The sequence below is a fragment of the Crocodylus porosus genome, unplaced genomic scaffold, assembly GCF_001723895.1.
Source record: "Crocodylus porosus isolate Cpor-Errol unplaced genomic scaffold, CroPor_comp1, whole genome shotgun sequence".
Lineage (NCBI taxonomy): Eukaryota > Metazoa > Chordata > Crocodylia > Crocodylidae > Crocodylus > Crocodylus porosus.
In genome coordinates, this window is record NW_017728907.1 from 33,718,214 (window position 1) to 33,731,394 (window position 13,181).

General features: G+C 45.2%; 1 protein-coding gene across 1 annotated transcript; it reads right to left on the minus strand.

Annotated features, from left to right (window-relative positions):
• Window positions 1-443: 443 nt before the first annotated feature.
• Window positions 444-10,058, minus strand: RPL5 (ribosomal protein L5). The gene is made up of 8 exons (XM_019531103.1): window positions 9,929-10,058; window positions 9,055-9,124; window positions 8,849-8,964; window positions 5,524-5,658; window positions 4,769-4,971; window positions 3,046-3,223; window positions 1,680-1,768; window positions 444-608 (listed from the first exon to the last, which is right to left on the minus strand). Exons 1-8 carry the CDS (start codon window positions 9,929-9,931, stop codon window positions 509-511), a joined length of 894 nt encoding a protein of 297 aa, XP_019386648.1. The 5' UTR covers window positions 9,932-10,058; the 3' UTR covers window positions 444-508.
• Window positions 10,059-13,181: the final 3,123 nt, after the last annotated feature.

Here is a 13,181-nt window from a genome sequence, read left to right on the forward strand (position 1 = left end):
TAGTTTTCCCTACAATGAATACTTTATAGTTCTTCTACATGCTCAAATGTGTAACCCCTATGGACTGCTACTAGAGGAAAAGGTGACACCTAATAGCAAACAAACTTATTTCAAGACATGAAAATTTGTACATGGATTAGGACTGGAAGCACCAATATGCATGACTTGAATCATGTTTTACCTTGCTCAATATTTGACTAAATTTTAGCAAGTTTCTCTATACACTATACAGAAGCTGTGTGTATTTGTATCTTACAATAGTACCCCCACTATGGAATTTTAGTTGTGCGCACTCTTATGGGCACATGTGTAGACAGACATTTACTGCATAGCTAATTAGTCAATGGTGAAGTAAACTTCTCGTGTTGACATACCCAGTTTTGACCAAGTTAAACGTTGGTTTCCTGAAAAGGTTTAAAAGAATTGCTAATGAGCCAATACTACATAGTTAGCTTCTTCAATAAATTTATTTTCTCCTGAAGACTTGATAGAAAATTGTGGAAGCATCTTAGCTATCAGCTGCATGCTCCTGGGCCCTGAGGAAGCTTGCCTTCTTCTGAGCAACGCGATCTTTCTTTTGCGCAAGAGACATCTTAGGACGGTTCCACCTGCAATACAAACATACATTATAAATATCTGTGGTAAGTTAGGATAAAAAGGCATCTTTTCTTCTTGAAAGAAGAGAGAGAGAGAGAGACAGTCATATGAAATAATTAGTCAGTGCAGGAAGGAGTATTGGACAACACTTTAATATTAGTTAAAGCAATGGATTAGTTGTCCTATACCAACAAGAAGTTTGATTTTTGGAATCTGTGGTGTTAGCCTCAGACACAGGATAGTAGATTAAACAGCATAACAATTCCCAAGTTCCTGAATAATTCTTAATACATGGAGGTATGGTACTTTGTCAGAACTCCCTTTTTTAAATCTCAAAAAAATAAATCAATCTACAACATCATTCAGAATCAAACCTTAGCACCTTTAGATCATATTTTACAGTACTATAGGACAGCAGTTCTCAACCTCTTTTGTGCCAGGAGCCACTTGTAAATATCAGTGGCTAGTCCTGGCCCACTGCCCTTCACTCTTGACCCATCATCTCAGGCCCAGCCCCCCCAGCGTGGTAGGGGTAGGCCCCCCGCTCCAAGTAGCCCTCTTGCAGGCTGGCAGTTCTAGCCTGCAAGGGAAAAGCCATGTTTTTCTCCTTTAAAAGGAGAATCTGTTTTTCATGTTTATTGATCCACTTTTAAATTTGTTTGTGACCCTGTCATGTATTCTTGCAACCCACTTTTGGGTTGCAACCCATGGGTTGAGAAATGCTGCTATAAAGAGACAAAGGCCTGGAAATAATTTTTCTAAGGCAACTTAACATCTTCAGTGGCCAAATGTGAAGACAAGCTAGTGCTCTTCCTCTATCATATCCATTCACCTGCTTTGTTCTGTCAAGATTTTTATTGGCTTCGCTGGATATTAAAACATTAGCATTTAAAGGCCAGACTCAGTCCAAGTTAGAAATTTCAACTCCTTGCATTATTATGCAGTTATTACACTTTGAAATCTGAAGTCTTTTTTGTTAATTTGACCCTTAATAGTAAGTGGAGTTCTAGTATACATCTTAAGAGTTAATGCACCAAGATCTTCTAAAACCCAGATTTAAATTCACATAAAAGAGATATTACCTCTTTTTCTTGACTTCTCTCTTCGGTTTCTTTTCATGAACTGGATTCTCCCGTATACCAGCGTGGGCTTTTTTATACATTTCTTCCATCTGCAAAAAAAAAAAAAAATACAATAACTGATTAAGTCAAACAATGACTGTATTTGATACAACTATTCTGCTTAGCAACATACCACTATTTAGTAAAGGAATTTTTACTGGACGTATAACTCTTGTGCTTCAGACTGGCAGGCCTTCAGTTACCAGCCTCTGGGCACCCTTTCTTTTTTTACTGGGAAGTTACCTGCACCAGGCTAAATCCATTACAATGCATGTCATTTTCTCAGCAAGAGAAACATCATCCCTCTTCTTTATATAGATATGGAACCAAAGCCAGGATATGAAATTAACTTAAATCAAGTTACAAGCCTATGGTGTGGAAAATTGAGTTTGGATGTTAGCCCATGCCAATCATCTTTCCTCTGGAGGACAGCCATGCTAGGTGTATCACATGTTTTAGCATTCTGCCTGAAGACTTTTTTGGCTTGAATTATTTAGCACATCCAAGCCTTAAAAACTTAAGAACGAAATATGTGCCACCGCTAGTTGTCCTGGTACATATCCCTGCATGCATGCTCTGGTGTATAGCACATTGCCTGAAGTGGTGTAGGGGAAACTGGGGCCAGCACCTAGGCTGGACCCAGCAGCCTTACTGGGGTCCTGGGGGCCTCCTATGGCAGTGATCCAGACAGAGCTCAGCTGGCAGCTGAAGTGGGCTTTGGCCACCCAGTCTCTGGTTTTGGGCAGTGGATGATGTAGCCATATGCACTGTGCCCCTACTGGTTTTTTGGGTGTAGTTTTTGTTGACACTGGGATCTCCTGGTGTCAAAAACCCAATGCACTGCAAGCTAACTGAACAGCTTTTGTGTGTGTGGTATGTGCAATCTGAGGTGCCACAAGCTGTACTTGCACGCACACTGATATAGTCCAGCAGGGCAAAGAGCCCAGCCTGCTTCTCACCCTGGGGCCCCCTGCAGCAAAACTGGGGCACTAACAACTGAACCAGCCTTGCAGGCCGAAACTGCTAACCACGGTGCAAGCCAGGCATAGGCAGCTTCAGTGACACGGTGGTGGCAGCAGAGCCTCTGACTACAGCCAAAGCTGCTGCAGCAGGGCACCTCACAACAACAGCCCATGTCCTGGTGAGAACCAGAGTGCAAGCAGCTCCAGCAGCATTACAGGCAGAAGTTCTGTTACTACAACCATAGCCCACTGAGCTGGGGATTTTGGCCTATCTCTGGCCACTGTAAAGGGGAGTCTGCCTACATGCTGCTCTCCTCACTGTGCCAGCTATGATTCTAATGGAGACTGAGGAAGCCGCATCTTACCGCGTCAGGTGTAACATTGTTCTTTATGTACTGGGAGAACTGTTTTTTATAAGCATCTTCATCTTCCTCCATCAGGTAGCGCATGTAATCTGCAACATTTTGGCCCATGATGTGCTTACGATGAACCTCTGCGTTGAATTCTTTGCTTTCCGAGTCATAGCCAGGGAAACGCTTGGTACTAGCAAACAGCAGTTAAAGGGGAGTAGTTACAACAAGCCACCTTGTCAGGGATGGTTTAAGAAATTCTTTTAAAATCCAGAAATTTTGTTGTACATGTTTTGGAAATAGGTAAGGGGATAGATGCAACATAACACCCCACCCCTTCCAAACAGCTAGAAGATAAAGAATTTCAACTAATAAGTTGAAAAGCTAAGGAAATTATCTTCAGCTGCCATCAGTCCCGTCTTGAAACAATGACATACATCATACACAAACTGAGGACCAACTACAGCATGCTCAGTTGCTGGGGTATCATCATATAGCAGCCAGATTCAAAAATGAAGAGAATCTCGACAGCCCAATGAAGCAGTAACATTAAATCCCTTTCTGTTATCTCAGCTATTCTTTTGAAAGTTTTACAGTTAGTAGCAACTAACTAATAGCAAAAATAGATCATGCCATCAACTTAAGTCCTAGTCTCTAAATGAAAATTATAACTAAGGCACAGGTTGCCAGGACTTTTGCACAGCAATTTAAGGTACAAGCATAGCTGGATTACTCATATTCCATCTGAAGTTTTCACTAGCAGTTCCATAAGGTTCAGAAACACCCACTGGCTTTCCCATGCTCATTTCTCAGAATATAAAACCAGAGCAGTCAAAGAAATATTTACATACATGTAGCATCAAAGCAGTATCAATATAAATATTAAAAAGTGCTTTGCCTATTTAAATGCATTTATTTAGTCATAGCATATCTATGATACTCACAGTATCTGGAGTACTGTGTTCAGTTTTGGGCCATGCAGTACAAAACGGATGTGGACAAATCAGAGTCCAGTGGTGGTCAACAAAAATGGTGAGGGGGCTGGGGGACAGACTTATCAGAAAAGACTGGAGGAACTAGGCTTATTTAGTCTAGAGAGACAGAAACTTAATAGCAGCCTTCAACTACTGGGGGCGGGGGGGGCCTCAAAAAAGGATAGAGCTACGTTATTCTCAGTGGTGGCAGATGACAGAACAAGAAACAATGGTCTCAAGTTGCAGCAAGGAAAGTTTAGGTTAGATATTAGGAAGGATTTTCTCACTAGGAGGGTAGTAAAACACTGGAACAGGTTACCCAGAGAGGTGGTGGAAGCTCTGTCATTGGGGGTTTTCAAAACCCAGCTAGACAAAGCTCTGGCTGGGATGATCTAGTTGGGGCTGGTCCTGCTTTGAGCAGAGCGGTGGACTAGACCTCTTGAGGTCCATTCCAACCCCAAGTTTCTACGATTCTCTCTCAAGTGACCAACGATACTACTTTAAACTCCATAAAGTTTAAACCTTATTCTTCCCCCACCTCCTTCCACATCACAACTCCTTGGCTGCAATCAGAACAGCATCTCCAGAAAACCTAAAACAACTGAGATTAAAATCTAAATTGCCACAATAACACATTCATTCCACACCAATTTTAGCTAACCCCAGATGAAGGTAACAGTATATTAGGCTGCACATTAAGAAGTTAAGATCCATTTTTCCACAGTTCTCTTTTATGATTAACTTCTTATCCAAGACACAATTACCTATGAGGAATGGATAGACCACCATCCACTGCACCCTTTAGAGCACCAAAGACTTTGTTTCCAGTGGTAGTTCTTGCAAGCCCTGCATCCAGGTAGCATGTAAAGGCACCAGGCTGTCCATCCACACTTTCCACATTGTATTCATCACCAGTCACTTCAATTTGGCCTTCATAAACCTTATCAAGGCCAAATTTATTCAGAAGCTGTAACAGAAAGGAGTACAGAATGTGTTCTGAATTATTCTCCATATTTATTTATTTTAAAAGCAAGAACTGAATAGTTTAACAATGCAAAATAAAGTTACTATAGAAAGGCTGGCACTACGTTCTCTCTGTACAAAATCAGTGCACTTAAACTTAACCTATATTTACTCTCACAGCAACTACTGAACAAATCAGTACAAACAACACTCCACATTTTGGAGTTATCTGCATAAGTATGATTATGAGTGTTAAATATTTCATAGGCTGAGTTAGAAACTAAATGCATTCTGCATACACACTTCTAACTCTTAACTTGTATACTTCTATATGTACTCTCTTGCTGTCATGCCACTTATTTCCCCTTAAAAAAAAAAAATCAGGGCCTCAAAACTAGATTGCTGGAGTTGACCAAACAGGCATAACACCAACTATTTCAGGAGTCATTAAATCTAAAAGTTCAGGGTGTTAAGTTGATGCCAATACATGTTAATCAAGTCAAGAAATCTCTTAGAGAAGAACCAGCGATATGACATAGACATGGTATAAACATACCCTTCGTGCCAACAGCAAGCCTGTACAATAGGCTGCAGCATAATTGGTCAGGCCAACCTTCACACCATACTCTGGCAGCTCATGAGCATAAGCAGCACAGACAATCATGTCGCCTTCAATCCTGGCATATGCAATCTGACAATAAAACAAGCATTAGATTGCTCACATTGAAAGAAATGGTAATAAAAAGCTAAATGTATCGCTGTCATTTAAGGCTTCCATTCTTATCATCTCATCCCCTCCATCATTCACACTGCAAGTTGCATCCTTTCTGACCCCTGCATGTGAAGCTCTTATTGAAGTTAGCAAGAGTCCTGCATGTGAAGGTCTTGAAAATTTTGGTTACACATTTAGATCTCATTTCTTTATAGCTTCCCCCTTTTAAGCACACATTTCATAGACCTCAAGTTATAAAGAGCAAGCAATTCAGTCCTTTTGGATCACATTAAAGAAAGCAGTGATCCTCAACCAGGTTGGCATGAGGCACTACTCAGTATGAGCACTGTTAGGTATGCAAACACATGGTTCACAAAATAAACGCAGAGATTTTGAACAGGAATCCATAGTCAAAAACATTCTGACCTGTTGTAGTCTCTCCACATTCTTTGCAACAGAAGAGTTGCTCTATTTTACTGTAGTCAAAAAAATAAGTGGAAAACTAAGAACTCGGATGTTCCATGTTTTGTGTCGAAAAAGGTTGAGAACTACTGCACTATAAGTTAAAGATAGCCAGTAAATGCTTAGCCTATTTAACCACTACTTCATATGGGGTGGCCCAAGAAACCGCCACCAGAGAATTTATGCAGATCAAAAGTGGAGAGGAAGGAGGATCTAAAATACAATGCACACTATTCTTTTCATGGTAGGTCAAACATAATGTATTCCATAATTCCTAATTCTGTCACAATACTCTATTTCAGATTGCCTCAAAAGTCAACTGACAAACAGAGTGTGTTCTAAAGCCAAAGTGAAGACCATCATAAAATTGCAGAACCCACTGAAGAGATGTTGACAGCTGCCAAGTCACTTCAATCGTAGCTTCTTCCACCTGCCTTCAGTTATTGTTACATAAGCAAATTACTATAGCCGATTTGCTTAGTTCACTTATGGAATTTCTGAACACAAGGAAGAAGGTGAAAAAGCACAGGCATAGAGTTATTATTAAGTGTAGTTTGTGTTGTTTTTATACAGAAAAATAAACATTTTTTAAACAAGCATGAAGCTACAGGATAACTAACACACCTAACTAATGTTTCTTTTATCAAGACAAATTTCAAGTGTCTAGTATTCTCAAATGCTTTTCTTCAAACTTAGATTACTTATAGTCTTCAGCAAGAACAGAAAAAAAACAAACGTAACATTTCCTAGCACAATGTTTTCTGGCTGCACAGATTCAAAAAGCCAATTCGGGCAGAGTTCAAATTATTTTCCTTAATTTATAAAAACAACATTTTGGCCAAATCAAATATGAAGTTTAAGCCTGACAGTGCCACAAAGAGTTAAGGACAAAATTCGAATGGAGATTTGCTGAGTTATTGTGGGCTGGGTCAGCACAGTCCCTACCCCCAGCAATAGCTTGCCAAAACTCCCTAAGTGGCTCTGGCCTAGAGCCTGGCCCTGACCTTGTCAGTACCTGGCAATCCTGGCCCAGCCCCAGGGTCTCTGTGGAGACTGGCCCCAGATCTGCACAGGCAGGGTATGCTCAGGACAGGTGGATAGGAGGGGGCCAGGTGGGGAATGGCATCTGTGAGCACAATGGGCAGGTAAGGCCAAGATCACAAGGTGATGACAGCATAGAGCCAGGAGCAGCCAAGTCCCAGAGCAGAGCTGTGATCTGCTTCTAGCATACCTGTGAAACCAATGCCCACAGCTGAGACATGCAGGCAATGGACTATGACTCTGTCCTGGGCCCTGGCCCTATGTTGTCACTACCCCAGCCACACTTTCAGATGCTACTCCCCACACACCCAGGCCCCCATTCCATCTGCCTGGATGAATGCACCTTATCCTGGGTCAGCTTCTGTAGAGACCCTGCCCACCACACTTTAGCAGTGGATGCAGGCTGGATAAGATTGGATCCTTGGGCAGCAGGGCTGATCCAGTGGTGGCAGCCAGAAGGAGCCACTGCCACTGGGGCTGCCAGGAAGTAGAGTTCGACTGCTGTGCTGCCCCAGCCTCGCTACACACTTGGGGCAGTGGGACCATTTACATATGCCATGGCCCAGGCTGCACCCCATGCCTGGGCCAGGCAAGGCCAAGTGACCTGCCACAGGCTGAATATAATCCCTTGTTTGGCCAGATCCAGGCTGTGCACTGTATTTTGCCCACCCCTGGCATAAATACTAAAATTCACCCTTACATCCTCACTCTCCAGTCTCATATTCCACAGAAGAGGCACCAAAAGGCATGTTTGGTTCTGAAGTCAGCATGGAAGTCAGGAATTAAAAACACCACTAAAAACCATACATAAAACTAAGTAGTTACAGGATCCAACAGGCCACATCTCGCTATCTTCTGTCAAGCAAAATGGCCCTCTCTTCACACAAAGCCCCTTTCTGAACTAGGGAATAACATCAGAAAATAAGAGAACCAGCTTTTTTCTCTTTCAGCACTGCAGAGCTGAAGTCCAGCAAGCCCCTTCAGCTACACCAGTATCACTGAAGTGGTACAACCTGCATAGACCCAGTCACACTGACAACGTATTCTCCAAACATAAACATGCTTTAAGGGATGCACAATTTTAGCAGTAAAAGTGACGATCCTTATAGATATGAATCATAGAATCAATGAGTGGGAAGGGACCTAGACAGGTCATCTAGTCCGACCCCCTGCCATGGGCAGGAAGGAGCACTGGGGGTGACAGGGGTCATAAGACCCCAGCCAGGTGCCTATCCAGTCTCCTCTTGAAGATTTCCAGGGCAGGTGAGAGCACTACCTCTCTGGGAAGCCTATTCCAGGCTCTGGCCACCCTTACCGTGAAGCAGTTCTTCCTAATATCTAACCTAAACCTATCCCCCTCAGCTTGTGGCCATTGTTCCTGGTGACCCCAAGGAGAGCCCTGGGTAAACAGACTTTCCCCGAATCCCTGCTGGTGGCCCCTGATAAGGTTGCAGGCAGCCACAAGATCCCCCCTCAGTCTCCTCTTGCGGAGACTGAAGAGATTCAGGTCCCTCAGCCTCTCCTCATAGGGTTGAAGTGAATACAAAACTGCTTAGATAAATCTATAAAAGAAAACAGCTGTTTTCCTCCTGCTGGTCAGCACTACTTAACTTTAGGAAAGTTAATGCCCAGAGCGGCACAGCCAAGCAAGCCAAGAAAACCTTACCTGGCAAATGATATCTCTGTTGGTGACACGCACTATCATCCTGTATTTAGGGGTGTTGTACTTGTTTTTATCTTGAATCACCAAACGCTTACGAGCATAATAGTCTGTCTTTCCCTCTGAAAAGAGAATAGTTTTAGCATTTAAGAAATACAGCATGTACACACCAATTTTGTTTACTTTAAAAGTGATGATGGCATTAACTATACCTCTCCTTCTCCTGAATTTCACTTGGTACCTCTTGAAATATGCCTTATTTTTCACAACTTTGACAAATCCCTGGAACAAAGAACAGAAGCAGAGGTTATTAACGCAGCACCAAAAAGTCTGTCAATGCCCAGCCTGCAGTTTCATAAATGGGCACATGGGAAATGAAGAAGGGCTAAGCAGTTATACTGTGGCTGCATACAGCTACTTAGCACAGTGGCATTCATTCCTTCCAGGCCAACAGGAGCCCAGAGCAATAATACAGTACATACATCGCCATATTCACTGGCTAAATGCTCCCTACGTCTTCAAGGGCACGAGCCACCCATGCCTCTGTCACCCCAGGATGGAGGCGTTCTCCAGTCATGCCACAACTCAACCCGCGGGGCCAGGACAAGCCCCCAGAGCTGCTGTCACGGCGCTGCAGGCTGCACTCCCGCCTCCCGCTTGGCCGAAACCGCGGCCGAAGCAGCGAGGGGAGCGGGGCTGGTACACGGGGCGTGGAGGTGGAGAAAAAACGGGCATCGCGAAGCTCCCCGCCCGCAGCCCGGCTCGGCGGCTGCCACGCGGCCCGGCGCTGCCCCGCACCCGGGAAACATGGCGGAGCCGCCAGCCAAGAGGGACGAGGTGCAGCCAGGCCGCGAAGGGCCCGGCACCAAGGGGGAAGCAGCCCGGGGCCGCCGGGCAGGGAGGGGCCGAGGCGGCCGTGCAAGGGCCGGGCTGGGGGCGGCCATTAGGCCACGCTTGAAGCCGCCGCCGCCGGGCCCCGGCGCCGTCCCAATCCGCCTCCATCGGGCCGGCAGGGGCCGCGCGGCGGGCAGCAGCGGACGGCGGCGACTGGCTGAGTCCCCCCGTGCACCCGGGCCGCGCACTGACCATGCTGCTAGTTGCTGCTGCGTCTCGGCGTAAGCCCGAATCCCTCTGCACAGCGTCCTGAGCCGCAGCGCTGGGGAAAAGGCCGCGCCCACGGCGCAGGCGCAGCACGTACCCGGCCGGCGCGGTGGGGCGGGGCCGCAGCCAGGGCCCGCGGAAGGCGCTACTGCCCTCTGCAGGGTGGCGGGGGCGCGTGCCATTCGGGCCTACCCGCCTCTGCCTCCCCCCGGCGCCCGCTCCCCCGCCACCACCCCGGCCGCAGCTGGGGCTGTCCGGGGAGTGAGGGTGAGTCCGTTTGTCTCTGCGGTCCTGAAGAGATGGGCGGCCCTGGGACGAGAGTGTGCCCGCTCTGTCCTCTGCCATGCACCTTGAGGGATCCTGGCTCTACGTGGGCCCGAATACGGGGGGAGTGTGGTGCACCCCCTTCTCCACACCTCACGTGCCTGGCTGTAGGCAGCTGCCTGCTCAACCTGCTGCTGTCTGCGGATCCCACGCGGAGGTGCGAACTCCCCCCACGCGCAGTTTCTAGCGCTACAACACTCCCATCTAGGTGGAGGTCTGGACTGCTCAGCACTTAAATCCTTTTTCTCGGAGGGAACTGTTGGAGTTTACAGTGTAGGAGCTGCTTTTATCTGCCCATTATATAGTTCCATGTCCTACTTCCTCACTTTCCAAGAAAATTAATTTAGATTTAAATAACTGGACCTAGTTCTCTGGGGTGTCTCACTGGACCACTCCAGAGCTTGCGGCATTATTGTTATCTTGGCCTTTTGTTTCTGATTGTTTCTCCAGCTGTGCCACTCATCAGGTGGGCTCAGGAAGCCTTCTGAGCTATGCACTGGGGCGGGCAACAAAGCCCCAGAGCAGAGCAGCTACTGGTGCCCAGGCAGAGAGCACCCTTCGATTTACAGCATTCTGCCTCCCAGCCGAAGAGGCAGCCCACGCACTACTGGGCAGGCTGGCTGAGTGGTTTTCTCTCTGACTCCTGTGCGATGGCCAGAGGGGGTCCAGCAGCCCCTAAATGGAAAAGAAAATATTGACTGCCCCCAAGAAGGTCCTTTTATCCAGCCAGCAGAGCCCAGTGAACAGCTGTGAACTCATGCTCTCCTGCATCTATCCAATGGGGCTGAGGTGATACGAGTGCTAAGGCACATGGTTGACAGCTTAGAGGTTGCAAGTTTGAGGTCATAGCAGAAGTGCTTATGCTGTGGCCCTGTCAGATTCCAATTAATGCGCAGATCTGCTAAATACCCTGTCATAACAAGGACACAGGAAGGAAGACAAGTCTCAATCCAAAGCCCAGGCCCAGAGTCGCCACACTTGCAAACAGGTGTGCTCTTATGTGCTACGGCCCAAGGGGGCTGCCATAGCTCCCCTCCAAGAAGAACCCTCTGCCCAGCTAATAGAGTAGGGGCAGGCAAAATATGGCTTGCAGGCTGGATCTGGCCTGCCAAGGGATTTTGTCCGACCCACAGGTGCACCCCTGAAGTAGAATTATTTCCTGCCTGCTGCTCTGTATAGATATACAGTTTGGAGTTGCCAAGCAGTGAACCCCACACCCTGGCCTGCTCTGCCCCAGCTCCAAGGCAGATGGCACTGGAAAGAAGCAGCTTCTGTCCAGCAAGGCTTCTGCCCCCAGTGAGAGGTCCAGAAATAAAATGGCCCCTCCCAAGCGCCCTCTGCCCAGCCAACAGGGGCCAAAGGTAGCCATGAATGTAAGCTCTTTGGCCTTCCAGTCCAAGGCCCAGGCCCAGAGCCATCAAGCCTGCAGGTGGGTGGGCCATCTATTTAGGTGATAATGGCTCAAGAGGCTTCCCAGAGGCCCCCAAATTAAAAAAAAAAAAAAAACAACAACAACAACCCAGGCCAACCAGTTTTGCTTTGGCAAGCCTCTTGATTCCTGCACTCTGGTTTTTGGCTTTTTTGTGGACTTCAGCTTCAGATTTCCCTGGAGTTCTGTTTCCTGGCTCCTAACTCTGGTTTGGCTCTATTTTCACACTTTGCCCTATCGTTTGCCCTTCAGATCCTGACCCTGAGCCATATACCAAAAGGGGCATCTGACCCCCCACAGATTCTGACCTTGGACTGTGTTGTGGACTCTACTTCTGGATTTACACATACTTCTACTTCTGGATTTACACACATACTTTGCTTTCAGCATATGCATAGTTTTGTTGAATTCTAGTGGATACTTGTTTGCATGGATACATAGTTTAATTGTTGTTTAGGACAACATTTAGCTCTACATAAGAGCAATTGCCAAAATTGTCTCCATATTTAAACATTTTTTAGATAGCAGATTTGCTTATCTAAAATTTTCTAGTACCATTACCTTCCCAAGACATGGCTTTTCTGAAGAAAATGTCAGCTAATTTAATTTACATACAATTTTTACTCCACCTTTTGAAGAGACTTTTACAGAAAGTTCAGTATGATTTCACTGCATAGAAGAGAGTGAGGATGGAGGCAGTAGATTTTTGGCAAACTAGTTACACATCCACATGTTCAGAGAGAAAATAAGTACCCTGAGTTTGTTGCTAGTTTATTGTCTCTTTCAGAATGATCCAAATATTATCCATGTTTGTTGGAGTCTATTTACTTTTGTGAACCTAGGATCAGTCTCTTGAATACTTGGAAATGTTGCAGTACTCAATCTGGAATCTTCTGCAGTTTTCATGAGGTAAAAGACAATACGAAAAATAATACATTTGAGACAGGGAATTCATTTCAAAGAAACAACTGTACAATTAACTTGAATCAATATATTAAATTCATGTTCTTATTATTTTTATGCCTTATTTATCAAATCTGATCATACATCACCACTTCTGCGTAGGTGAATCATTGTAATATATGCGAAATATTAGTTCCATGAAATTGAATAAGATTTTATTTTACTTATACACTGACTTTTTCAATTAATTACAACTTCAGATTAACTAAAAACTGACAAAGTTGTAATAAAAATAATTGATTGTTGTCATTTCATGCTTTTTTTCTTCTGGTGTCATCACTTCCCGTTTTTCCTTTAGCAGGTAGCTAAATAATTATTAATAACTATATTTCAATTAAGGGTTCAATATAATAGTGAATGGACCCCAAGATACTGTCCATTAGAGTTTGACACAATTGATGCATATGTAACTCCACTTATGTTCTGCATGTTTGGCCATAGTTACGTTTTCATAGAATCATAGAATCAATGAGTGGGAAGGGACCTGGACAGATCATTGAGTCCGACCCCCTGCCATGGGCA

Excerpts from the sequence above, each read along its gene's own strand:
- RPL5 (XM_019531103.1), bottom strand. Across the intron at positions 5,659-8,848 it reads ACAGAGATATCATTTGCCAG|ATTGCATATGCCAGGATTGA; the intron begins GTAAGGTTTTCT and ends TTTTATTGTCAG. Across the intron at positions 4,972-5,523 it reads GCTTGCTGTTGGCACGAAGG|CTTCTGAATAAATTTGGCCT; the intron begins GTATGTTTATAC and ends TTTCTGTTACAG.